Consider the following 22,402-nt stretch of genomic DNA (forward strand, 5'->3'; position numbering starts at 1 on the left):
TTCTGTTATTTGCATTTATTCATATATATATTTTCGCAACTCTCGTTCTTTCTTTTCTTCCTTTCGAATCGGTTTGTCTTTCGCTAATATATCTTGGAAATGTTTGTAGACACATGGATGGAATCGTAATACATATACATATTTTGGCGTTTCTCAATGTGTGGCCGTTGCGTCCTTTTTGTTCGTGGTGTCGTAGTCTTTCTGTATCTCGCCTGTCGCACGTGCATGCACAGCTTTTTTTCTTTTCAGCACTTTTTTGATAGTCGGTAACGGTGAGATTGTTCTCTATCACTGATTGCGAAAACAGCCGTCGGTACCTCACGGCGTCTTTCACTACCGTATATTTTTGATTGAAATTCGATTTGCTGATGATGTTGTGCTTCTCTCTTTCTTTTTTCCCTTTTTTTTCCGTTTACTCTCACTCGCTGACGAGCGTCTGTGCAATTCGACACAACCGTCTTTGCGGCAGGTGATGCATATGACGCATATATATATTTATTTATTTATTTATTTATTTATTTATATATTTATTTGTTTACTGGTCACAAATGCATTGCAGCGAAATATATTTCTTTAAGCTTCATATTGTAATCGTACGTATCCTTCTTCTCTCTGCGTCCTTTTTTTTCCTTTTTTACTTCAACGCCTTTTCGCTGTTGTTGTTGCTGTTTGCGGTTGTTTGTTCGTTCGTCATTCTGAAAGAGTACAATGGTGTGGTTTTTTGACGTTGCTGATGTGGTGTCTCGGTTTTATTTCTCTTCTCGTCTGGTACAACGCGGAAGAGGTGACGCTCTGTCCCCATCGGCTCGCCGCCTGAGTACGGCAGGCACGCGCTTCGTGTTTGGTGTTGTTGCTTTGTAAGATTATCTTCTCATTCTTCGGGTGTGTTGCTCTTCAGCAGTGTTCTTGCATCCTCGCTTCTGCGGTCCTAAATTCTCATCATTTCAGTAGTACTTTCTATTTTTATACTCTCTTTATATGTATGTACTTTGTTTTGTGGTGGTGGCGGCGGTGGTGGTGCATTTAGGCGCGAAGGTGGACGTTTGCCGCGCTCTTCTTCGCGACCACGTCGAAGCGTGGCGTTGTTGTTTGGAATACCAGGGAGGTTGTTGGTTTTCCTCTGTCAAAGCCTGAGGTAAAACACACACCAAATACCTGTTCTCAAAGGCCGCAGTACGTATATGCGCTCTTCGCTAACATCGTTGCCCCTCCTGAGGAAAACTGACTGTGCTGTTGATTTATGCTTACATCCACACCAAAAAAAAAGATATACACCTACAACTGTACACATTGTGATAGTCGCACTCTACAGCTTCTCTTCTCAAAAAGCTGAAACGGCCGTACCTACGTCTTTTTGAAGCGTATTTTGCACATATTCATCTTCGGAAGATGGTCCAAGCTGAGCAGTTAGATGCGTGCATCGCTTTTCTTTCTCCTTTTTCTGTTGTCTGCGTGGATCTTCTTGGGGGAGGGGACTTGTTTTTTTTTTCCCGCCGCACGCGAAAGGGCTGCTTTACTACCTCCGGTTACTGAGCTGAGGTGCGTGAGGGCGAAGAGACTCACGAGCACCACTCTTTTTGCGCCGTAGTGATGGCACGGCATTGGTGACATCCGCTTCTTTTTATCTCTCTGCTCCTCCTCTTCTTCTCCTTCATTTCGTCGCTGCCGAACCTCGGTTGTGCGTGCGGTGATGCTTATTATTGTTGTTATTCTGTACTCTACCCTACCAACAGCAACAATAATCACAACCATAAAAGAGGCGATGCGTGTCGTTCGCCTTCACGCGGTGCGGACGCCTTCAAAGGTGCTGCTCCCCGCCTCTGTGCAGCGGGCGGCGCCGGTCTTCTTCGTCGTGCTTCACGGATTTCTCGCCCACAGCGGCGCCATGAACTCGTTTGTGGTGATGCTGCGCAATGAGCTCGATGCACGCAATCGTGCCATCTTAGAAAACAATGACACCATGTCTCACGTTACCCCGTTTCACATCACGACGCTGGATGCGCGGAATCATGGTCTGTCGCCGCACACGCCGACGCACGTGCTGGGCAGCTTGGTGGAGGACGTGCGTTCCTATCTCCTGCACCAGCTGCCGCAGACCGTGAAAGAGGTAGTGGAATACATGGACGCAGGGCACCGACACGAACACGATGTGGAAACAGCAGGGAGGGATGGGGCGATGGCCTCGTCAAAGGTACGAGTCATTGCGATTGGTCACAGCATGGGAAGTATGACGTGGGCGCAGTACCTCATGAACCAACACCAAAAGCAATCCTCTAGCGCCAACCAGAAATCAGAAGCCGCAACCAGTGCCGTGCAAAGCCCTCCTGATGTTCAAGGCTTCGTGAGTATAGACATGCCCCCCATCACGCAGTCGCACATTGCTGCCAGCCTCGTGGATGAGCTTGTAGACATCATTGAAAGCATGAAGAGGGTGGAGATGCACCGCATTTCTGACCTCCGCAGCGCACACGCGGAGTTTTTCCGCTGCGGCATGCACGACATCCGGATTCGAGGCCTGTGCACGACAAACCTAGCCCTGGCACCCGGCCCGTCGAATCCGGCGCGGCAGGTGGCTCGCTGGAAGTGCAACGTGCCGGTGCTCGAGCGATCCATTCGCACCGGGGAGCTCTTCTTCACCGATGCGTACTTCAAAGATCCTCTGCCTACCGAAGGCACCGCGGCGGCTGCGCAGGAACGGCGAAGGAATGAGATCTTGACCTGCCCGTCTGTGGGAAGCGTCCCTGTGCTGTCCATTCTTGGCGGCGCGAGTCCGATCGGTGGCGATGCGAAGTACGGGAATGTGTGGGAGCGGTACGCGCTCGACTTGGAGCAGCACACCATCCCTGGCGCTGCGCACACCGTCTACTACGACAAACCGCGCGAAACGATCAGTCTGGTAATGAGTTTTTTGAAGCGTATCCACGTACTGTGAGTCCTCCGTTGAAGTTAGCCGCTATCGCCTTCTTAAGAGGACGAAGAGGGGGCGGGGGGCGGGAAGAACCGATGAAGGAACGTACGTTATGTGGAAGTCTTGTTGCGACTGTTCACAGCATCAACGGTCACCCACGTGTGCACCTCAGTCTTTTTCCTCTCTTATCGAATCGCTGCCGTTACTGCGCTTTCACGTTCTATTTAACGTACTCAGCGTTGGTGCACTACCTATGAGAAGCAACGCCTCCTTTGTCGCTGTTGTTGCTGCTGGCATTTTAATGAGACGCCAGCCTTTGCTGCTGGGGGGCCTTCAATCGATCAGGGAAGGGAGGAGGACAAGGGCGATTCTTCTCTCTTGTTTTTGTCCCTTCACCCCTCACGCGCGCGCAAATACTCTTCTGTCGCTGCGGAAAGCTCAATGTGTACGATGACATGCGCAGTTCCTCAACACTCCTCTTATTCTCCCACTACTCTTCCTCCTTTCTTTCCCTTTTTTTTGCTGGTTTGAACTTACTTGCGTCTTCCGCGAAGCATGCCAAACACGCTCCACCATATTATTAGCGCCAACTAAAGCTACTCTTACTCTCACCACTATTCTTGTTTCAGTTACTATTACTATTACTATTATTATTATTATTATTATTTCTCTGTCTCAGAGACCTCGCAGCAATATATACTATTCTTAAAAGAACAAAAGACAATAACCCTTTCCATTTTTCTTTTTGCCCATTGCGTGCAGTATCCCGTCTTACTTTTGCGTAGACAACGACAGGCAAACCACACGCTTGCTGCATTCACATTTACAGTCCGCGGACCCTGTCCTCCGTCACATTCACGTACGCGCACCTCGAGCACGCGTAACGCCTCCACACGCACACATCACACATCAAGCCATCATGTCAGCCACTAAAGTTGTCGTCAACGTGACGTCGGACGTGGCGTGCCCGTGGTGCTGGGTGGGCAAACGCGCCATCGAGGTGGCCGCCGCAAACGTCAACGCCAGCCGTCCCAACGCCCCCTTTGAGCTGGAGCTGCACTGGCTGCCCTTCCAGCTAGATCGCGAGCTCAAGTCCGGGACGACGGCCAGCTTCTCGGAGAAGATCGGCCAGATCATGGGCAACCCCCGCATCGTGGAGCAGTGGACGAAGCACCCGGAAACGATCCCGATGAATCGCAGCTGCGCCGCGTCCAACCTGCCGGACATCGCCTTCCGCTACACCGAGAAGAACGTGATATTCAGCACCTACCGTGCCCACACCCTCCTCACCTACGCCGGTCCGGTGCAGAAGAACTGGGCCGCGCAGAATCGTTTGAAGGAGGCGCTGCTCCGCATGACCCACAAGGAGGGAAAGAACCTGGACAATATCGATGAGCTGGTTGCAGCAGCGAAGGAGGCGGGCATCGCGGAGACCCAACAGGAGGTGGAGTCGATCTTGAACGACACAGAGGTGACGACTTTGCTGGACAAGGAGCTGCGCGAGTCCCGTCGCCTGCCGCACTTTAACGGCGTTCCATACTTTGCTTTCCCCAACAAGAAGAACCTCAGTGGTGGACAGCCCGTGGAGGTGTTTGAGGCTGCGATCGTCGAAGTGCTTGGGAAGTAGCAGCTCACGCACGCGCACGTGTGTGAGTGTGCGTGTGTGTGTGTGTGCTGATGAGAGCGCCTGGAGAGGAGAAACAAGAGATGGCCCGGTGGAAGGAAGACGTTTTGAGATTGAAAAATGCTTTTAATACCGGCGCGGACCGGGGATCTGTCCCATGTCTTCGCAGCCAATCCCTTGTTTAAAAAAAAAAATGAACGCCTCATTTCGCCTCCCTTCTATTTTTTCTTTTCTCGGCCACTTCACGGCTCTTCTTGATCACTCTCACGCTTGTCTTTTTGCCTATTTCAGAGTTCCGCCTCGACTATCACCCCTCCATCTCTTGACTCTAATATATATTTTTTCCAATTTTTACGTCTGCGGAGTTATATCTTGACTTCAGTGGTCTCCTGCACCCTCTCATTCACGGTAAAACGATGCTCAAATGCAGAATGCTTCCTCCTACCCCCGCTTCTTCTGCTGGACGAGTGCGAGGAATCTGCGTACTATCTGCGAAACCGGGGCGGGGTACTCCCCCCTCGTAAAAACAAAAGCAACTGCAGCTGAGAGAGAGCGCAAGAGTGATGGAGGAATACGACTGATTACTTTCTTATGATCATTGGGGAGCGCGTGTATGCGCATCCTCTGCGTGTGTGCACGCAGCAAAAAGAAACAAAATGCCCTCCTCGGTAGCTCACGTCTTTATCTTTATCTCTTTTTGGCTAACAATTAGTTCCCTCGTCACCTCCTCCACTTTTTGCCTCATGTCCACGTATCGCAGTTCTCCCGCAACATTTCTTCGACACAAGAAATTTGTGTACTTTCCATTTACTCGTGCACGCCGAAGACTCGCTCGTCCCGCTCTCTCCTCTCTTCTTCTCAAATCACAACAGACTCACCACGCAGGAATGGACATGTCAGCGACCAACCTGAGCGCGCACGCAAAGCCGTGGGCACCGGGCACGTCCGGCCAACCCCCGCAGCAGCAGCAGCAACAGCTGCCACAGATGAGGAGTGCGAACAACAGCACGGCTTATAGTCACGGCAGCAACAACGACGGAATGCAAGGTGGGAACGGCTTCTTGCAGCGTGGCGGCGGCCTGCGCTCCCGCGGCAGCGTGCACAACGGCTCCGGCAACAGCGTGGCCGGCCTCGGTCAGTTCAACCACGACTACGGCGCCCCAAACGGTGTGCCACCCAGCATGCAGCAGCAGCAGCAACAGCAGCCCAAGTTGAGCTCGACAGCGGCGAAGCTCTTTGTCGGTCAGCTGCCGTTTGAGTGCACGGAGGAGCGCCTGCGCAACCTCTTCAGCGCGTACGGCAGCGTCGAACACATTCACATCTTACGCGACAACAGCAATCGCAGTCGCGGTGCAGCATTCATCACCTTCTCGACGGTGCAGGAGGCCGATACGGCCATCTTCACCCTGCACAACCGCTACCGTATGCTCACTAACCGTGCAATTCAGGTGAGCTACGCGAAGAATAGCCCCAACATTTCACCGTTTGGCACGTGCAGCGCCTTCGAGGTCCATCAGTCGAACCCAACGAACCCGCTTCCTGATGTAGCCGCCATCAATGCTCAAGCAGCTTGTTTGTTTTAGGCCACTCATGTGTGTCGTTGCCGCTGCGTACGGTTCTTCAGCGGATGGAGTTCAAGGCTTAAAACGCTGTATTCTTAGGAGCGAATGACAAGGGTTATTGCCGTGTCTCAGGGGTAGCTGTTTTGTGCTAGCGCTGTCTGTTTGTTTTGCTTTCAGCTTTGTTTCCGTTGTGAAATCCTAGGGCGTCGTCCACCGCTCCATGTTGCAGCTGTTTTGAGGGGTTTTTTCCGCCTCATGTGTTCGCTGACGTTATCCAGGACGCTACGCCTGCACCGTCTGCCTCCTTCTTGCTGTTTCTTCCGCATTTCTTCGACACGGAAAGGACGGAAGGCGGCCGTTTCTTGTTGTTGTTGTTGTTGTTGGGCGATGCAGAATTATTTCTTGTTTTTGTTAATATCGTGCTAAAAGAAAATAGTGAAGGATAATAACCGGCGTACTTTTTCTTTTGGAAGTGGTGCCCGAAGGTATTTATGTTAAATCTTTCTTCACGTACTGTCGTTCGCCGCATTTTCTGTGCCCTGCCTGCGTGCTCTGCGGCGGAGCATTTTGACACGGCAAGCCGTTGACTCCCCAGGAGGAGAAGAGAGAAAAAAGAAAAAATTGCATTAACAGGCGAAAACATGAAAGGGGCTTTCGGGGAATTCGAAGTGGCACAAAGTTGATATTTGCTGTCGATTGTTCGGTTTTTTGTTGTTGGTTTTATACTTTTAGATTTGACTCTCCTTACTTTGGTTTTGCTGGCTTCGATCTGTCTCGATTTTGTTTCCTAAAGTGCTGTTTTCCTTTTTTTTGTTGTTAAGTGAACTACGTGTCTCTCCCTTATCTCTTACGATTTGCATTGCGTCTTCAATCAGATTAAATCTCCTAAAGCAAACTACGGTTTTTTTTTTTAGAATACGCTGCACGGTCACACCATTGCTGCGAAGTCAGCTGCCGTGCAGCATGCGGCACTTTGCACGGGTGCTTTGAATCCGTTACATGAGAGGATATGCCGCCAAGGCAGCATGATGTGACGTCTTGCCACTCTCCAGCTTCCGCGATGCGCGTTTCCCCAGTCGCTGTCAGATTTTTTTTCATTTTTCCTCTCTTTTCGAATTGCACGAGAAACAATCTCCTTTGGGGTTTTTTTGTTTGTTCTCTTCTATCGCAGTGAGGGAGGAAACAAACCCGATCTGTACTCTCTCTCTCTCTCCCTCTCTCTCTGCTTCATTCTTCTTTCTTATTATTGTTGTTATGAGCGTATTTCTCTGCTGTTGTTATTTTTTCTTCTTTGCCGCTGTAGTCTTTGGAAGCGTTGATTACGTCAAATACCTTCTCTTCTAACTGAATTCGAGTATATTTTTACTCCAGCTGTGTGGAATTGAAGACGGTTGAAGCCGGTCGCTTTTCTTTTTTTCTAGCCGTACGCGTGTTGTTGTTTTTTCCATCTCTCTCTCTCCCTCGCGCTTTACCCTTCCTCGTTCTCTGTGCGTTTCAGTGCTGTTCATCGCGGCTTTTCTTCACCTATTCAGATGTGAGGTCTTTCTTTTGGTCTGGCCTTGCTCTTCTTCTTTGTTTTCTCTTTTTTTCCCTTCCGTTGTTCCTTGTCGAAGCGCCATGCGTGTTCTGACGAAGTTCGCAGCAGCGTCTGCCATCGTTGTCGGTGGTGGTGCGGCTGGTCTTCTCTACTACCAACGAGCTAACAAATCAACGAGCGGTGCGGCCAACAAACCGAAAGAACTGAGCGCAAAGGAATTCAACGGTTTGCAGGATGCTGATTTTCTAAAGGACGCACTCAGCGCGCAGCACCTCCCATGGACCTACCACCACATGAAAAGCAACTACGCCGACCTCAAAGACACCCTCACGAGGCGAACATCGCCGTTGTCAGAGGTCGGAGAAGCCGCCTCGTACACCCCCTCGCCCTCCGACGTGAAACTGATCTTTTACCGTCTCCTCGGGTGTCCGTACTGTGCCAAGGTGGAGTCTGTGCTTCAGTTTAGCGACGTCCCGTACGAGGAGGTCTGGATCGACCCGATCACCGGCGACGGGCTGCCTGACCGGCGCTACCCACTCGCTCCGCAGCTGTACTTCACGCCCCTCGCCACCCCCTCAGTGCCTCCGGCGTTGGAGACGGAGGCGGCGGTGAAGAAGCAGCAGAACAAATCGGGTGCCTTCGTGGTGGACTCGGCGGCCATCGCGACCGCCTTGGCGAAGCCGCTCGGCTACACCGCCGATCTCGCCAACCCACACACGGGCGAGACACGTGACTGGATCACGAACCACTTCCACGGCGCCTCCTTCGCCATTACGAACAGCACCTTCCGCAACTCGTACGCCACCTACACCTACGTTACCCCAAGCAAGTATCAAAACTTTTTCTATCACGTCATCGGCAGTGGTGCGCTGTCGATGCTGTCACGGGTGAAGATTCAACCGCGGCTGATCGCCAAGATGGAGGAGCCGGCGGCGGACACGCAGCCCATTCCGGATGCTTCGAACCTGAGCGAGTCGACGGGGTTGTGGATGCTGCCGGAGGAGACGAAGAAGGCGCTGGCGGCCACCATGCGCAAAGGCACGGCGGAAGAATGGCTGAGGGCGGAGCTGGAGATCTTTCTGGCGCGTCGTCCCGCACGTGCGGTCTTCCACGGTGGTGCGAACCCCGACCTGGCGGATGTGGAGATGTACGGCGTCTCACGCGTGGTAGACCAACATCCTCGACTGGGCCGCGTCGTGCGCGAGGGTGCGTTTGGAGAATGGCAGAGAGCCATGCAAGCGAAGTTGAAGGAGACAACCGGCACCGTGTACGCTTGAATTGGGCGCTGTGTTCTTCCACGCATGGTCGGTGAAGCTCCTCTGTTATTGATGTTGCCTTCCCTCACACATCCAAAGGCAAGTGGTAATGAATTTAGCGTTGCGCTGCTTCCGTAAGTTCTGTGAAACATCAAAAGGGAGAGTATTCATGATGTTGTCGCTGTACTTTAAAGCAGTTATTAGCGATGGAGGAAATCTTCACGTTGCGGTCTCGAGCTAACAGACGAGCTAGCTCGCCGGTGCTGCGGATTTGCCACACGGCGTGTCTACGCGGACGCATCGTGGCTTCTCTTTGCCTCATTGTTTGGTTTCGCATAAGGATATTTTTTCTTTGATAGGCATCACACACACAGAGAGGAGAAGAATGCCCAACGTGAAAAATACGAAAATGCGATGTTGCATGGCAGCTCATCACACGCAAGCTTTATCTTGTGTTTCATCGGTCAGATCTCTTGAAGTTCACACCGGCCGTTCTGCTCGAAGTTGCTGAAAAGTAGAAAGTTGATGAAACACACATACGCCCCTTTCCTGTGCCGAGGAACCTCCCTCACATCCGCAACAATGGACCTCTTTGTTTTCTCTCTCGCCCCTTCTCTCCTCTTCTTTTTTTTTGGAGGGGCTACAATGCTTCTTCATCCGCAGTGAGATTCTACTTCGCCAACACATACCTATACACACATTTCTTTTCTTCCTCCTTTCTTCGTAGCGCCATCTGCCGGAGCGTTCCCAGACGTGCAAAGCCTCTCCCTCTCCCTCCTCCCTTCCTGTTTTCTGACGGACAGCCAAGCGAATCGTTCTCTTCGCTCTGGATACTACTTCCTTCTCTCAACGTGCAGACTGCCACTACCCCTTCTATCCTGCCTTTTCGAGTACCCCTCCCGCCAGACCACGTTTCCCCGCTACAACACACAAGAAGTATAAGAAGAACAAAACATGCGTCGCTTCCTCGTCCCCCGCTCTTTCGTTGCGAGTGTAGCCGCCCTGACTGCGCGGGCATCACAGACCACGCAGCCTGGTGCTACCACGGCCGCCACCGCACCTACCACCGCCTCGCCTCCTCGCGCGACGGCAAAACCGACGGTAATCGCCTACGACTTCCCGCGTGACATCCTCGAAGACCGTCTCTGGAAGACGCACCAGGCCGGTCGCCACATCACCGTCTACGTGGACTCGGGACGCATTGCGTGGATCGTCATGAACCGGGCCGAGTCAAGCGCCAACGCCCTCGGGGAGGAGTTTATGAAGGACCTGAACACAGCCCTGGACATCGTCGAGTCCCTCGTGGCGAAGAATGAGGCCCAATTCGCCATCCTCGCCAGCGCCAAGTCCACCTTCTGCGTCGGCGCGGATATTGATCAGATGTACCCGGTGACGGACCCCACCGTGGCGGAGGCGGTGATCAAGTCCGGGCAAACCCTTTTCAATCGGATTGAAGGCGAGCCGTTCCCTGTTGTGGCGGCCATTAACGGACTCGCCCTCGGCGGTGGCTTTGAGCTCGCCTTGGCCTGCCATCAGCGCCTGATGGCCTCCGGTGCGAAGGTTAGCTTCCCGGAGTGCATGTTGGGTCTTCTCCCGGGCGCTGGGGGCACCGTGCGTACGCACCGACTGTGCGGACTAACGAAGACGGTGCAGTGGATCATGACGTCGAAGCAGGTCAAGGCAGGCGAGGCGAAGGCCGCCGGCGCCTGCGATGTCGTCATCCCCTCCGAGGACCGGTGGAAGGGTGAGCACCGCTTCTACGAGGGCGTGCGCAAGTGGGCGGGACAGAACCTCTCGGACAAACCCGCCAAGCCCACGAAGCGCAAGCACATCAGCCTGATCGACCGCGTGATGGAGGGCACCTTCTTTGGGCGGCGCATGGTAGCCAACCAGACAATCAAGATGTTGAACAAGAAGACGAAGGGCAAGTTCATTGCGCCGTACAAGGCGCTCGAGTGCATCATGTACTCCGCCACGCACAGCAACGCGCAGAGCTTTGACAAGGAGTGCCGCAGCTTGGCGGAGCTTCTCTGCAGTCCAGAGGCGAAGAACCAGATGGCGCTGTACTTTCTTCAGGAGGGCATGAAGAACGTGGAGAAGACAGGCGTGCCGAAGGACAAAATCAAAGAGGTCCGCCGCGTCGGCGTCATCGGTGCTGGCGTGATGGGCGCCGGCATCGTGCACTACTTCGCTAACAAGGACATCCCCGTTGCGGTGAAGGATCTCAGCGAGGAGGCGGTGGCGAAGGGAATCGGGCGTGTGCGGGCCGAGTTCGAAGGCGCGGTGAAGCGCAAACGAATGGACGTAAACGGGCTCGAGAAGAAGATGACCCTTGTCACGGGCGGCACCACGGATGAGGTCTTCCGCAACGTGGACGTGATCGTGGAGGCGGCGGTGGAGGTGATGAGCATCAAGAAGAAGGTGATCGAGCAGCTTGAGAAGGACGGCATCCTCAACGAGAAGAACCTCTTCGCCACCAACACGTCGTCGCTCAGCCTGACGGAGATGCAGGCGGCTGCCCGCTACCCGCAGAACATCGTCGGCATGCACTTTTTCAACCCTGTCGCAAAGATGCCGTTGGTGGAGGTGATTAAAGGCAAGGCGACGTCAGCGGAAGCCGCGGCGACCATATATAATCTGGCGCTCAAGACCGGCAAGACGCCCATCATCGTCAACGACGGCCCCGGCTTCTTGGTCAACCGCATCCTCGGCGCGTACATGGCCGAGGCGGGGCGTCTGGCAGCCGAGGAGCACTGTCACCCCTCAAGGGTAGACGCGGCGCTCGTGGCTTTTGGGATGCCGATGGGTCCGTTCCGGCTGCTCGATGAAGTCGGTCTGGACGTCTCGTGCCACGTCGGACCAGTGCTCTCGCAGGGCCTGAAGAGCAACCGCTTCGAGGTGACCCCGGCGGTGTCGCACATGGTGAAGGACGGCTACCTCGGCCGTAAGAACGGCAAAGGCTTCTACAACTACGATGAGAAGGGCAAGGAGACGGGGATGAACAGAAGCGCTTTGACTACGTACCTCGGCGGCGATCTCAAGGCCACCATCGGCGAGACGGAGATTGTGGACCGCTGCGTCTTGCTGATGGTAAACGAGGCGACGCACGTGCTGCACGAGGGCATTGCGCTGTCGCCCGAGGACGTGGACACCGGCATGGTCTGGGGCACGGGGTTCCCCGCCTATCGAGGAGGGCTAATGCAGTACGCCGACCACCGCGGTCTTGCCAACGTCGTGGCCGCGCTGGAACAGCTGCAGCGCAAGACAAAGAAAGACTACTTTGCACCCACCGCGACGCTGCGGAAGATGGCGGCGGAAGGCAAGCGCTTCTTCCCGAAGCGGCCTTACGTGCCTTACCAGGAGCGCCACGGTTTCCCAAAGGTGGCCTACTAAAGAAAAGCCTGAGTACATGCCTATACAATTATCTCCCTTAGACTATTCTGACGATGTTGTACGTTCCCTTGTGCCTTGCAGTTTGTTTGTGTGTGTGTTTATTAGGTGTCTCCCTCTTTGTGTTGGGGGGAGGAAGGGGGAGGTGCAGCCAACTTTTCGTCGATACTCTGGCATCATGCATCTTTATAACGGTCTCGTTTTACTGGTCCTTCATTTTTACCATTTTTTAAGTCTTTTTTGTTATTATTATTATTTGCTTGGATTGCGCTGTCGACGATGCTCGTGCAACCTTGTGTGTGTTGGGGGGCGGGAGGGAAAGAGAAAAGGGAGATGCACAGCGTGTAACCACGATTTTTTCTCTTGATAAGCGCCACACACACACAAGCACACGTCGTCGCGCACCACGTCCAAAGCCCCTGATAGCGGTTTGCGCTTTTTCTTTCTCATTATCATTCAACGCTTTTTGTTGCTTCTTAGCTGTTTTTCTGTGTGTGGGTGTGACGCTTCAATGATTTGTTTGCTGCTCCTTGTCTCTCTCGATGTGGCAAACGTACCACGCATTATACCGAAGCGCCGCAGCCTTTTTCTCGTTATCTCCCTCCTTCTGTCTTTCTTCTTTACACACCCTTTGCCAATCGAAATAGGCATTTCTTTTTTCATTTCGTGTGCCTTTTGTTTTCTGCTTTCTTCCTCGTGCTCGCCTACCACCTTGTCAGCGCTGGTGCTCATATTTTACCGGCGATGGTTGTACCAGGGCTGATTCTGTTTTTCATCTCACCTTCGTGAACCGACATGATCTACGTTGATGTCGTCTTTGCTGAACGATTCATCTTGTGCAGCATTTCTAGCGCCTTTTTTCCCCCTGTGAATCGCTGCCGTTTCTTCTTACTAAACAATTCTCTCGTCACGTTCTTTCTGTTTAGCGCAGTATACTTCTGTGTTTTTTTTGTTCTTTTTCTTCTTCTTTGCCAACCGTGTCTTCGTCAATATCAGCACTGCGGTTGCTTCCTTTCCCATATTCGTCAAACAAGCAGTCTTCTGCACGCGCGTGAAAACACCTCTCCAAAGAAGAGATAAGAAAAAGAAAATGATTAGAACGAAATACGACGGCAGCTTTCATCTCCAGCTTTCAGCGCCGTTGCCAATGAATAGAATCGAGTGCAGCACCCGGCATGGCATGTACGGTCGATCATTAGCGGATTTCATCACATATACCTTCACAGGTCCGTGCGCTTTCTCCCCCCCCCCTCCCTTCCTCATATATCCCTCTCTTTTTTTTTTTCATTTTCTTTTCATCCCCGTGTCTTTCCTCACCGCCGCTTTTGGTCTGCCGTTTGATGTTTGCCGTCGTGTGCATTCATCACACTTTCGCATTCCGTTTTCCTAGGAGCAAATAGTTGGAAAAGGAAAAACGATACAAATGGGCACACGCAGTTCACGACCGGCACGGAACGAGCCGCCGCACAGCAACTCCTCCACGCCGCTCTACCTCGCTTCGCCGTGTTCTACTCAGCCGTCGACCATCGCAGGCAAAGACGCACCGTCGAGCGAATGCACCGAATCGTGGGGCGGCTCCACGCACCACCACCACCACCGTCGGCCCCCCTCTTCCGGCCTCGATGACCTACCCACACTTGCCAAGGACGAGACGGCGGCGCGAGAGCAGAAAGGCAACTACTTCAGCAACGACTACAAGCGGCAGCTGGCGCAGCGCAAGGCGGCGATGCGGTACGCCAAGACGCAGCACACCGCCCAACCCCCGTCCAGTCTTACTCCAGAAAGCGCCCTCTCCTCACATCTTGGTAAGGAAGACGTTTCACCGGTGGCTGCCTCGCAGGTGGGAGTAGCCCTCAGCGACGACACCGTCGGTGGCTACGACCATCGCAGCACGGCGCCATCCGTCGTGTCCGACGCCTCCGTCCGCACGGTGGCACACAAGCCGCTCCCCCGCCAAGACGGGAGCAGCAAGTGGACGCCGACGGCGCGGTGGAAAGCGAAGAAGGACAGTGCGTCCTCGCGTCGCTTGCGGCGGTCAGACGAGGGGGCCGACTCCACCCGCGACGAACGGCGCAGAGATCTCGACTCGGGTGGGTTTTTTCCTTTCCTTCTCTTTGACGCGTCTTACGCGAACTGCTCCGGCTGGGGATGGGGGTTGGACGGAGGCGATGACTGTGGAGGCGGCTGGGATGGGGGTGACGCCAACTGTCTCATATGAAGTGTCTGAAACGTGTAGCTCTCGTTGACCACATGGAGATATATTTTTTCTTTTTTTTTCTCACCTGCTTGAATTGCTTACTAACTTTCAAAAGGGGACGCTGCGCACGCGCGGCGGTTACTTCCCTCCTCGCTACGCATGAAAACATCTTTCGTTCGCCTGCGATCAATTCTATTACAAAACACAAAACCTGGCAGTCATGTCTCTTTTCTCCTTTTCCGGGGTAATCATCCGTGACCTGTGCGGCTCGTCGTTTTATTTTTTTTCTCTCTTTATCCCTATCCATCCCCACCCCTCTCCTGAAGAGTAATGCCCTCCCGAATTCACTTAGGCCTCCGCGATATTCGACGAGTGTGTGTGTGAGTGTGGGTGTGTGTGTGTTATCAAAAACTCGCACTCCTCTTCGCATTGTTCTATTGCTCCTCATGTTTAACCCGTGAAACATAGGTTTCCTATTATTCTGCCAACCATCAAAAAGTGTGTTGTGCTGTTGTGCTCTTTTAGACACGTGTGCTTTCGAGACATCTTTTCTATTCTTACTATTACTATTATCCGACCGAATCGTACAATAAAATCCATGTAAACAGATCGAGCTGCGTCACCCTCGCTCCCTGCCCTTCAAATGGATGCGTTGTCGATGGAGTACGTTAAGCTATGGAAGACGTAGTTAAACAGCGTGAGAGCGCTCTCGCAGTACTATTGTTTTGGTGGGAGTTCATGTGTGACTTCACGTGCGCCAAAGTAAAGGCATTGAATGCCGTCGTTGGTTTCCCTTGTCATCTACCGACTTCTCCTTGCTCACTCCCGCAGGTTTTGGAGCTGCTTTTGCTTTGTTTTGTTTTCCATTTCCCCCAACGGGAATTCGAGTGCGTAGGTGTGTTTGTGTGTTTGCTGCTACGCTTTTCATCGCACCCGCAACGGATCCTTCACAACGTCGCCCCAATTTTTGTGCGCGTTGCCTCCGCTCGCTAGCGCGCACCTGAAAAGGGGAGCCTTCACGTTATAACTTGCCGCCTTTCTTCGCCGTCTTTTTACACCTTGTTTTTGCTTTTCTCCACGCTCCTTGCTGTGTGTGTGTGTGTTTGCGAAGTACTCTTCCAAACACGGATACGTCCCACCCAGCCTTTTTTTTTTTCCGAGCCCTCTTTCTGTTGGTAACGCCGGGAGATGCCGCCGAAGGGGACGAAAAGGGCACCTGCAAAGGCAGCGGCGGTGACGAAGCCCGCCGACGACGCCGTCACTCTTCCTTCCCCCGATCCCTCCACGATGGCACCGTCGACGGCAGCCGCCGGCCCTGCACGTAAGCGCGCTCGCACGAGCATCGAGGCGGCGGCGAACCGCGATGAGGTGGAGGTGGACCGCAGCGTCGCCTCCGTGACCTCTGAGACGCCAACCGTCATCACCATAGATGAGGACGACGACTCTCGCACTGCGTCGGAGACCGCTACCACCAACACCGCCGCCGCCCAGTCCCGTCGTGCACCCCGCCGCAGCCGCCAGACAACGCTGACGGGCGACGTGGTGGACCCTCCTGAAAAGGCGGTCAAAGGCGGTCGTGCAAAGGCGCGCAAAGAAGACAGCGCCGCCGCTGCTGCGCCTGACATGACGCTTGGGGGAGAGCTGAAACCCTCCCCACCGGTCAGCGCAGCGAAGAAAACCGGATCGAAGGCCAACGGTGCTTCTACAGCCTCTTCACCCGCACTGGACGGTCCTGCAGCGGCTCCGATGCTGGAGCAAGCCCTCCTGGCACACGTGCGCAACGCTCTCGTCCTCTACTCCTTGAAGCGGTCGCAGCGAGTGATCCGACTAACCACGGTGACCTCAGCGGCCCAGCGAACGGATGCCATGAACGCGTACGCCGCCTCTATTGAAGCGGCCGTGGGTGCAGCTGCGGTGCAGCAGCCACCGTCATCGGCAGTAGGTGAACTTGAGGATCGAACAGCACCGGCGCACGCAGACGAAGCCGACGAGGCGGTGGAAGACAGCGCCAGTCACGACGTGGAGGTCGACGACGCACAGGGCTTCCTGGCCCTCCCCTGTGTGCAGTACTTCATTGTAAACGAGTGTGCACGTGTAGCCCGTGCTGTGCGGGAGGGTGGCGGCAACGGCTACGGTGATGATCCTGCCCAGCGTGCGATGGCGCTGCTGGGCCTCTTGCTCTCCATGCTGGACACCCCCGGCTCCTTCGTCACCCTGCTCCTCCTGGCTTGTCCCTCCTGCCGGTCGATTGGAATTGTCACAGATACTGTCTCGAAGGTGATCGAATTCCTAGTGCTCTCGCAACGCGTAAAGCGGGAAGATGTTCTCCGCATGGATCAAGCAAAGGCCTGTGAAGTGCTTGGGTTGCTTGACGGTTGCCGCGACGACAGCGGCGTGCCGGTCGAGCCGCTGCGTTGCTGCCCGTACGGCGAGGCGCACGTGAACCTGCAACTGCTGCTCGCTGGGCGGGTCCACCTCCAGGGGTCGGTGCGCAACTGCACCCTCCAGTACAGTCTCGTCCCTTTTCAGATGCACGATTTCCCGGCAATTGCCGAGGCCGCAAAACAGTACTATCGAGGGTACGAGGAATACACCGCGACGTGGGAGAGGAGGTACAACGAGCAGCGCGTTGGCGGGTACGAGAACTCCGCGGCGCAGTCGTTATGGCGCAAGCCGACGAATCCACCCGAATTGCAAAAGAAAACGCTTGCACTTCTTGCGAACAAAGCCGACGGCGTGACGTGGGCAGAGGATGTCTTCCACAAAATATTTCCGGACACCGTCGTGCCAGGTCAACCGCACCTTAGCTGCGGTGATCTTCAAGCCCGCATCCGGGCTGTGTACGCCTACACGCGGGCGGATGTGCTGGGCAGAGGCGGCTTCTTCAAAGTAGCGCTGAACACGCCCTCGTCTTACTTTCGCGGCCAGGCAGCGGCCGGCATGCTTGTCGGGTCCGAGCTCGTCTACTTCCCCCACCTTTTTTCCCTCTTGAAGGTCTTTCAGCACATCGCCGAGGGCATACTGCACGGCGTGGGCAACGACGACCGCGTCCCGCCTTGCCTGTGCAACTCCAAAGCGGCGTCCCTCAGCCCGTCCTTCCTGATGGTGGAGGAGCACCTCCCGTACGTTGCCGCACTGCGGCGCTGTCGCGAGGAGCAGTACCTGTTGGTGGACGAGAGCAAAGAAGCTGCGGAGGCAGTCTTGTGCAACTCCCAGGTCCCCGTCGACGTGGACGCGGTCGCGGAGGATAAGGAAGAAGAAAAGGCCTTAGCGAAGGTAGAAACCGACAGCAATGACACGGGCGGTACGGAACAGATGGGCAGCAACGTCTCGTACTACGCCGCCGGCTCCTTCGCGCGCTTCCACGCCACGTTGGACCTGGTAGGGCAGATGAGCGCCGAGCAGACGATGAACTACGTGGCACGCGTGACCGCCGACTCCGCGGAGGCGCTCCCTGTCGCCGCTGTTCCCCGCACGTACATCCACGCGGCGCTGAAGCGGCACCAACTGGAGGACGTGCAGTGGATGTGGAGTAAGGAGACGGAGGGTTACCGCGAGCATGTCCAGGTGCCGCTCTACTGTGTAGTCCCCAGCACCACCGCAGCACAGCGGCCGGTCGTGCAGCGTACCGGAATGATGTTTTACTGCGCGACGACGGAGGAGGTCATCGTGGAACGCGGTGCAGCAACGCAGACGGCGAAGTGGAGCGCCGCAGGGAACTTGATCCGCGGTGGCCTCCTGTGTGACGACGTCGGGCTGGGCAAAACGCTCGCGGTGCTGACGCTGTGCGCCTACGACCGCGCCTCGCGTGAGTCAGGTGCCGTCGACGATGACGAAGACAACGCGATGTCCTCGCCCAACCGCTTCTGGCAGGCAACGGCCCGCAACACCGTCGCCCGCACCACGTCCATCGTTTTTAACCCCGACGTTCTGCGGTGGGGCTTCGGTCCAGACACCTTCCTCGCTGGCACCGCGCCGCACACCGTCTGCCCAATGCGCCTGCCGCGGACAACGCTGGTCGTCGTCCCGCTCTCCATCGCGGCTCAGTGGATCGAGGAGCTCCACAAGTTCTACCCAGGCGCGTCGTACATCCTCTTCCACGGCGCAAAGCGCACACAGTACACCGCGCAGGACTTACAGCGAGCAGACTTCGTACTCACGACCTATGAGACACTGTCCACCCACCTGCGACACGAAACCGACGGACTGCACTACTGGCTGTCACGCAGCGCGGATGTGGGGGACGACAAGGCGTGCGCCGAGGCAGCCTCGCGAGGGTGGCAGGCGTGCCGACCGTCGCACCTTTACGCAGCACTACAGGCATTCGCGTCGTCCACCGTGTGGTCGCCGCTGCCGGACGCGGGTGACTCTCGCTTTCTCAATTTCAACCGCAGTCGCGGGTTTGTGCTGGACGTGCACAACACGGCAGACGTGGAGGCCGCTGTGCAGCATCAACGTGGACGCGGTCGGACACGTAGTGGTGGTGGCCGGCGTGGGCGCGGCCGTAGTGAGAACGCGGGCGACAACCACGACGGCGTTGCTTCGCCGCCACCGCCGCCGCAGTTGAACAAGTGGGTGTTTGTGTTTCAAGAGCCCGTGGGCTTGCCTTGCTTTCACTGCCCCGTCTTCTCGCTCTATGTGAACGCCAACGGCGACCCCACGAACAACGCCGTCGAGTACCAGCCAGCGTGGCAGGCCCTCTACCATCGTCTCTGCATTGACGCGCCGAGCCCAGTGAGCGACTCGTTTTTGGACGGCCTGTGGGCGCTTGTGAAGGGTTATTCCGCCTCCATCCAAGCCCCTCCAGAGACGTCCTCCTACTCGATGCACACTGGTCTGTTTGATGCGGCTGTGGGAAGTAGCTACACGGAATCTCTATTTGCTCTGATTTTCCGCACCGAGACGCGGTACCCGATGTCAGATCACATCCGGCGGTTATTCGTCCTCCACGTCCTCTTGCCGCCGCTGTGGCAACCACTTCAGATGTACTGGGCCGAGATGAAGCCGCACTACGCAGCCGTTGCGTCCGCCGAGCTCACTGGGCAGATGCCGCTGCGCATCTTGGACCTTCTGTTTCACCGTGTGGTGCTGGACGAGTCGCAGAAGTGCGGCGCAAACAGTCTTTTTCACTTGTTGTTGGGCGAGCGCCGCTGGGCGGTGACCGGGACGCCGCTGAACAACAACAAGACCACAGCGCTTAGCACCGCCCTCTCTTTCCTCGGCATGAGCAGCGCGGCGCAGCTTCTTTCCAGGACTCCACACCACCGGATGTACGTGTTCAACACGTGGTTGAGCAGACACACCAGCAACTCCCAATTCTTTAATCGCATGCACTTCAGCCGAACCGTATGCACGGCGTTGAAACGCCTGATGGCGCGGCTTTGCGTTCCCGTTTACCCCAACGAGGAATTTCAGGATCCTTCCTTCTGCTTGTGTTCGCTTTGCACGCAGGACGGCGCGTACGGCGCTGCCGCAGGTGTGGGCGCCACCATTCCGCTGGAGTGGCGCCGCCGCGAGGAGCAGCGCCAATTCCTGTGCGATTTGCCCTGCCTGCCCAACGTACTGATGGAGATTTTTGCGCTGACGATGGTGCGCCACGAACGCAGTCAACAGGTGAGTCGCGAGCTGCAGCTTCCGCCGGTGCGCTACACAACCCATCGCGTGGACTTGAGTGGGGACGAGATGCAGCTGTACGACCGCGTTGCGCGGGCGGTCATGCAGGTTGCCGCCCGGCTCCATCGCCAAGGCGTGCTGAGCTCTCGCATGGGCCATGCCATGCAATGGGCACAGGCGCTGTGCCGGCTGTGCCTGCACCCGTCCCGCGTGGGCGATGCGGCGCTGCTCCGTGGCGACATCGAGGCCCACCTCCTGCGCGCGGTGCGGTTTGTCGGAAACGACAGCAGCCCGAGCCCAGCAAACCTCGCAGCCGCCGTCGAGGAGGCCTCCTTTGTCGAAGTGACGGCGCAAGAGGCGCTGGAGTGGGCGCAGATGCTGGCCGCCAACAACACGAAGCGCGCGCACATTTCCTTCACCGTGCAGATCGCCACTGCAACCAACAGCGGCAGAGGCCGCAGCGCGCAGAAAATCCCAGAGGAAACTGTTGCCGCGTTGAACGACCTGCAGGCCGATCCTCCGTTGCTGCCGCTGTGCGGTGTTTGCTTGGACGACATGGTCGCCCCTACCCTGCTCAGCTGCTTCCACATGTACTGCAAAGAATGTGTGATTGGTGTGATTGACGCCAGCCGCAGCTTTGCCGGCAACGTAATCGCAAAGTGTCCCTATTGCCGCGATCCGAAATCGTTGCTGGTGGAGAAGCGTGTGATCACGATCGGACACGAGGCGGCGATAAACGAAGAAGCCACGGCGCAAACTGCACCCGAGGCTGATGACGCGCCGTCCGGCGTGCTCGACACGGACGACGGCGAAGCTGCGTTGATCCGCATCGGCGATGGAAGCCGCGTGTGTGCCTTTGTCGCCCTCGTGGCGCAGATTTGGGCCGCCGAGCCGGGCGATGGCATACTCGTCTTCTCCAAGTACCCTGCGTTTCTGCAGTTGGCGCACGACACCATCCAGGCGGCCGGGTACGCGCCGTACATAGTGCGAGGAGCGTCGACACTCGCGCAGCGGCAGCGCGTAATGCGCGCGCTGCAGCAGCCCGGCGGTGCATTGCCTGTGCCGCATCGCATTCTTTTCGTCACGTCACGCAGCGCCAACGCCGGTCTCAACCTGACCTTCGCGAACCACGTCATCTTTCTGGAGCCCAACCTGAACCCAGCCATGGAGCAGCAAGCCGTCGGCCGCGTCCACCGCTTTGGTCAACTAAAACAGGTATACGTTCATCACCTTTACGCGCCCCGCACCATTGAAGAGGTCATCTACGTCCGATCGGTGCGCTTGCGCGAACAAGCGACGCAGCAGCCCGTCGCACGCCCTCCGGCAGCGATGGCGGCGGATGCTGTGAACGCCAACGAGGTGCAGCGCGATACTCAGTTCGGCCGCATTGCCCCGGCCGAGATCTCTCTTCTTCTCGAGTACCCTGTGCCTCCGCAGCGCGCGTAAGTTTGTGGTGATGCTCATGAACACCTTGCTTGTTGGTTTGGCTTGTCCATAATTCGTACCACCTGTGAAAGTAAAGAGAATGAACCACAAAAGAAACCGTCCCCACTGGCAGCCATCGCTGCGTTGCAGTCTCTATTGCTGGTTTTTGACAGAGATCGAAAGAAGTGGTCCGGCATGCATTCTTGCGTTGGGCTTGTACGGCGTTGCCGCCGCCTCTCTTATGGTCCTCTTTGAACGCCTTCTTTCCCTCCCTCCTTGTCATTCCGCCCCTCTGTCTTCTGGTCGCGCCGCCCCCCGCAGAGGAACGCCAGGCAAAACGGCCCAAAAACACACACCCACCCGGGGGGCGCCGCGGCCGGGCGGGGGAGGGCAACAGCGCGCACACACGCACGAAGACGCGCCCACGCCACCGGACACGACTTCTGCGGAGGAGGTCTTTCAAAGCTAATATGTGCCAGATAGACATGCGAGGAAACAACGGAGATAAAAAGAGCACCACATGCACACTTCACCAAGACACAAAAGAAAACCTATGACGGAAGACCACACACTTTACTGAGCGAATGCTGTGACAAGGGATCCGCAAGGCATCCCGCACGCCGCTTTTACAAAAGAAACAGAAGAACGGTGGAAAAAGAAAAGAAGGTTCAGGAGAAGAAGCACACCCTTGTCAACTAATAGTGACAGCGGTAAAAGAAAGATGAGAAAATCACGTTTACCAAGAGCAAGCCAATACTAAACGGTATATACGCATCATGGTCTTGCCAGGTGCACCGAGCTAGGCAAGCGCCAAAGAAAAGAGAGTATACAGAACTTTTTCCGATTCTGATTAATGCCGATGAGGGCAGACAACGGATGCAAGCTAGACA

General features: G+C 55.7%; 7 protein-coding genes across 9 annotated transcripts; all 7 read left to right on the forward strand.

Annotated features, from left to right (window-relative positions):
* Nucleotides 1–1,731: 1,731 nt before the first annotated feature.
* On the forward strand, nucleotides 1,732–2,932 carry ABB37_00962 (putative mitochondrial hypothetical protein; the record flags this gene model as incomplete). The annotated part of the gene is made up of 1 exon (XM_015797364.1): nucleotides 1,732–2,932. The coding sequence occupies exon 1, from the start codon at nucleotides 1,763–1,765 to the stop codon at nucleotides 2,930–2,932; it is 1,170 nt and encodes a 389-aa protein (XP_015665372.1). The 5' UTR covers nucleotides 1,732–1,762.
* A 528-nt stretch (nucleotides 2,933–3,460) lies between these two features.
* On the forward strand, nucleotides 3,461–4,535 carry ABB37_00963 (putative DSBA thioredoxin; the record flags this gene model as incomplete). The annotated part of the gene is made up of 1 exon (XM_015797365.1): nucleotides 3,461–4,535. The coding sequence occupies exon 1, from the start codon at nucleotides 3,828–3,830 to the stop codon at nucleotides 4,533–4,535; it is 708 nt and encodes a 235-aa protein (XP_015665373.1). The 5' UTR covers nucleotides 3,461–3,827.
* A 755-nt stretch (nucleotides 4,536–5,290) lies between these two features.
* Nucleotides 5,291–6,115, forward strand: ABB37_00964 (hypothetical protein; the record flags this gene model as incomplete). Its single annotated transcript, XM_015797366.1, has 1 exon — nucleotides 5,291–6,115. The coding sequence occupies exon 1, from the start codon at nucleotides 5,420–5,422 to the stop codon at nucleotides 6,113–6,115; it is 696 nt and encodes a 231-aa protein (XP_015665374.1). The 5' UTR covers nucleotides 5,291–5,419.
* Nucleotides 6,116–7,351: 1,236 nt separating this feature from the next.
* ABB37_00965 (hypothetical protein) lies at nucleotides 7,352–8,908 on the forward strand (the record flags this gene model as incomplete). Of its 2 annotated transcripts, none has more annotated exons than XM_015797367.1 (1): nucleotides 7,352–8,908. In XM_015797367.1, exon 1 carries the CDS (start codon nucleotides 7,712–7,714, stop codon nucleotides 8,906–8,908), a length of 1,197 nt encoding a protein of 398 aa, XP_015665375.1. In that variant the 5' UTR covers nucleotides 7,352–7,711. The 2 variants fall into 2 exon arrangements, with proteins under 2 accessions (XP_015665375.1, XP_015665376.1); XM_015797368.1 differs by having other exon boundaries at nucleotides 7,396–8,908.
* Nucleotides 8,909–9,522: 614 nt separating this feature from the next.
* ABB37_00966 (putative mitochondrial Enoyl-CoA hydratase/Enoyl-CoA isomerase) lies at nucleotides 9,523–12,280 on the forward strand (the record flags this gene model as incomplete). Of its 2 annotated transcripts, none has more annotated exons than XM_015797369.1 (1): nucleotides 9,523–12,280. In XM_015797369.1, the coding sequence occupies exon 1, from the start codon at nucleotides 9,842–9,844 to the stop codon at nucleotides 12,278–12,280; it is 2,439 nt and encodes an 812-aa protein (XP_015665377.1). In that variant the 5' UTR covers nucleotides 9,523–9,841. The 2 variants fall into 2 exon arrangements, with proteins under 2 accessions (XP_015665377.1, XP_015665378.1); XM_015797370.1 differs by having other exon boundaries at nucleotides 9,549–12,280.
* Nucleotides 12,281–13,665: 1,385 nt separating this feature from the next.
* On the forward strand, nucleotides 13,666–14,495 carry ABB37_00967 (hypothetical protein; the record flags this gene model as incomplete). The annotated part of the gene is made up of 1 exon (XM_015797371.1): nucleotides 13,666–14,495. The coding sequence occupies exon 1, from the start codon at nucleotides 13,701–13,703 to the stop codon at nucleotides 14,493–14,495; it is 795 nt and encodes a 264-aa protein (XP_015665379.1). The 5' UTR covers nucleotides 13,666–13,700.
* Nucleotides 14,496–15,303: 808 nt separating this feature from the next.
* Nucleotides 15,304–21,533, forward strand: ABB37_00968 (hypothetical protein; the record flags this gene model as incomplete). Its single annotated transcript, XM_015797372.1, has 1 exon — nucleotides 15,304–21,533. Exon 1 carries the CDS (start codon nucleotides 15,663–15,665, stop codon nucleotides 21,531–21,533), a length of 5,871 nt encoding a protein of 1,956 aa, XP_015665380.1. The 5' UTR covers nucleotides 15,304–15,662.
* Between the last annotated feature and the right edge of the window lie 869 nt (nucleotides 21,534–22,402).

Source organism: Leptomonas pyrrhocoris (assembly GCF_001293395.1).
Source record: "Leptomonas pyrrhocoris isolate H10 chromosome Unknown, whole genome shotgun sequence".
NCBI lineage: Eukaryota > Euglenozoa > Kinetoplastea > Trypanosomatida > Trypanosomatidae > Leptomonas > Leptomonas pyrrhocoris.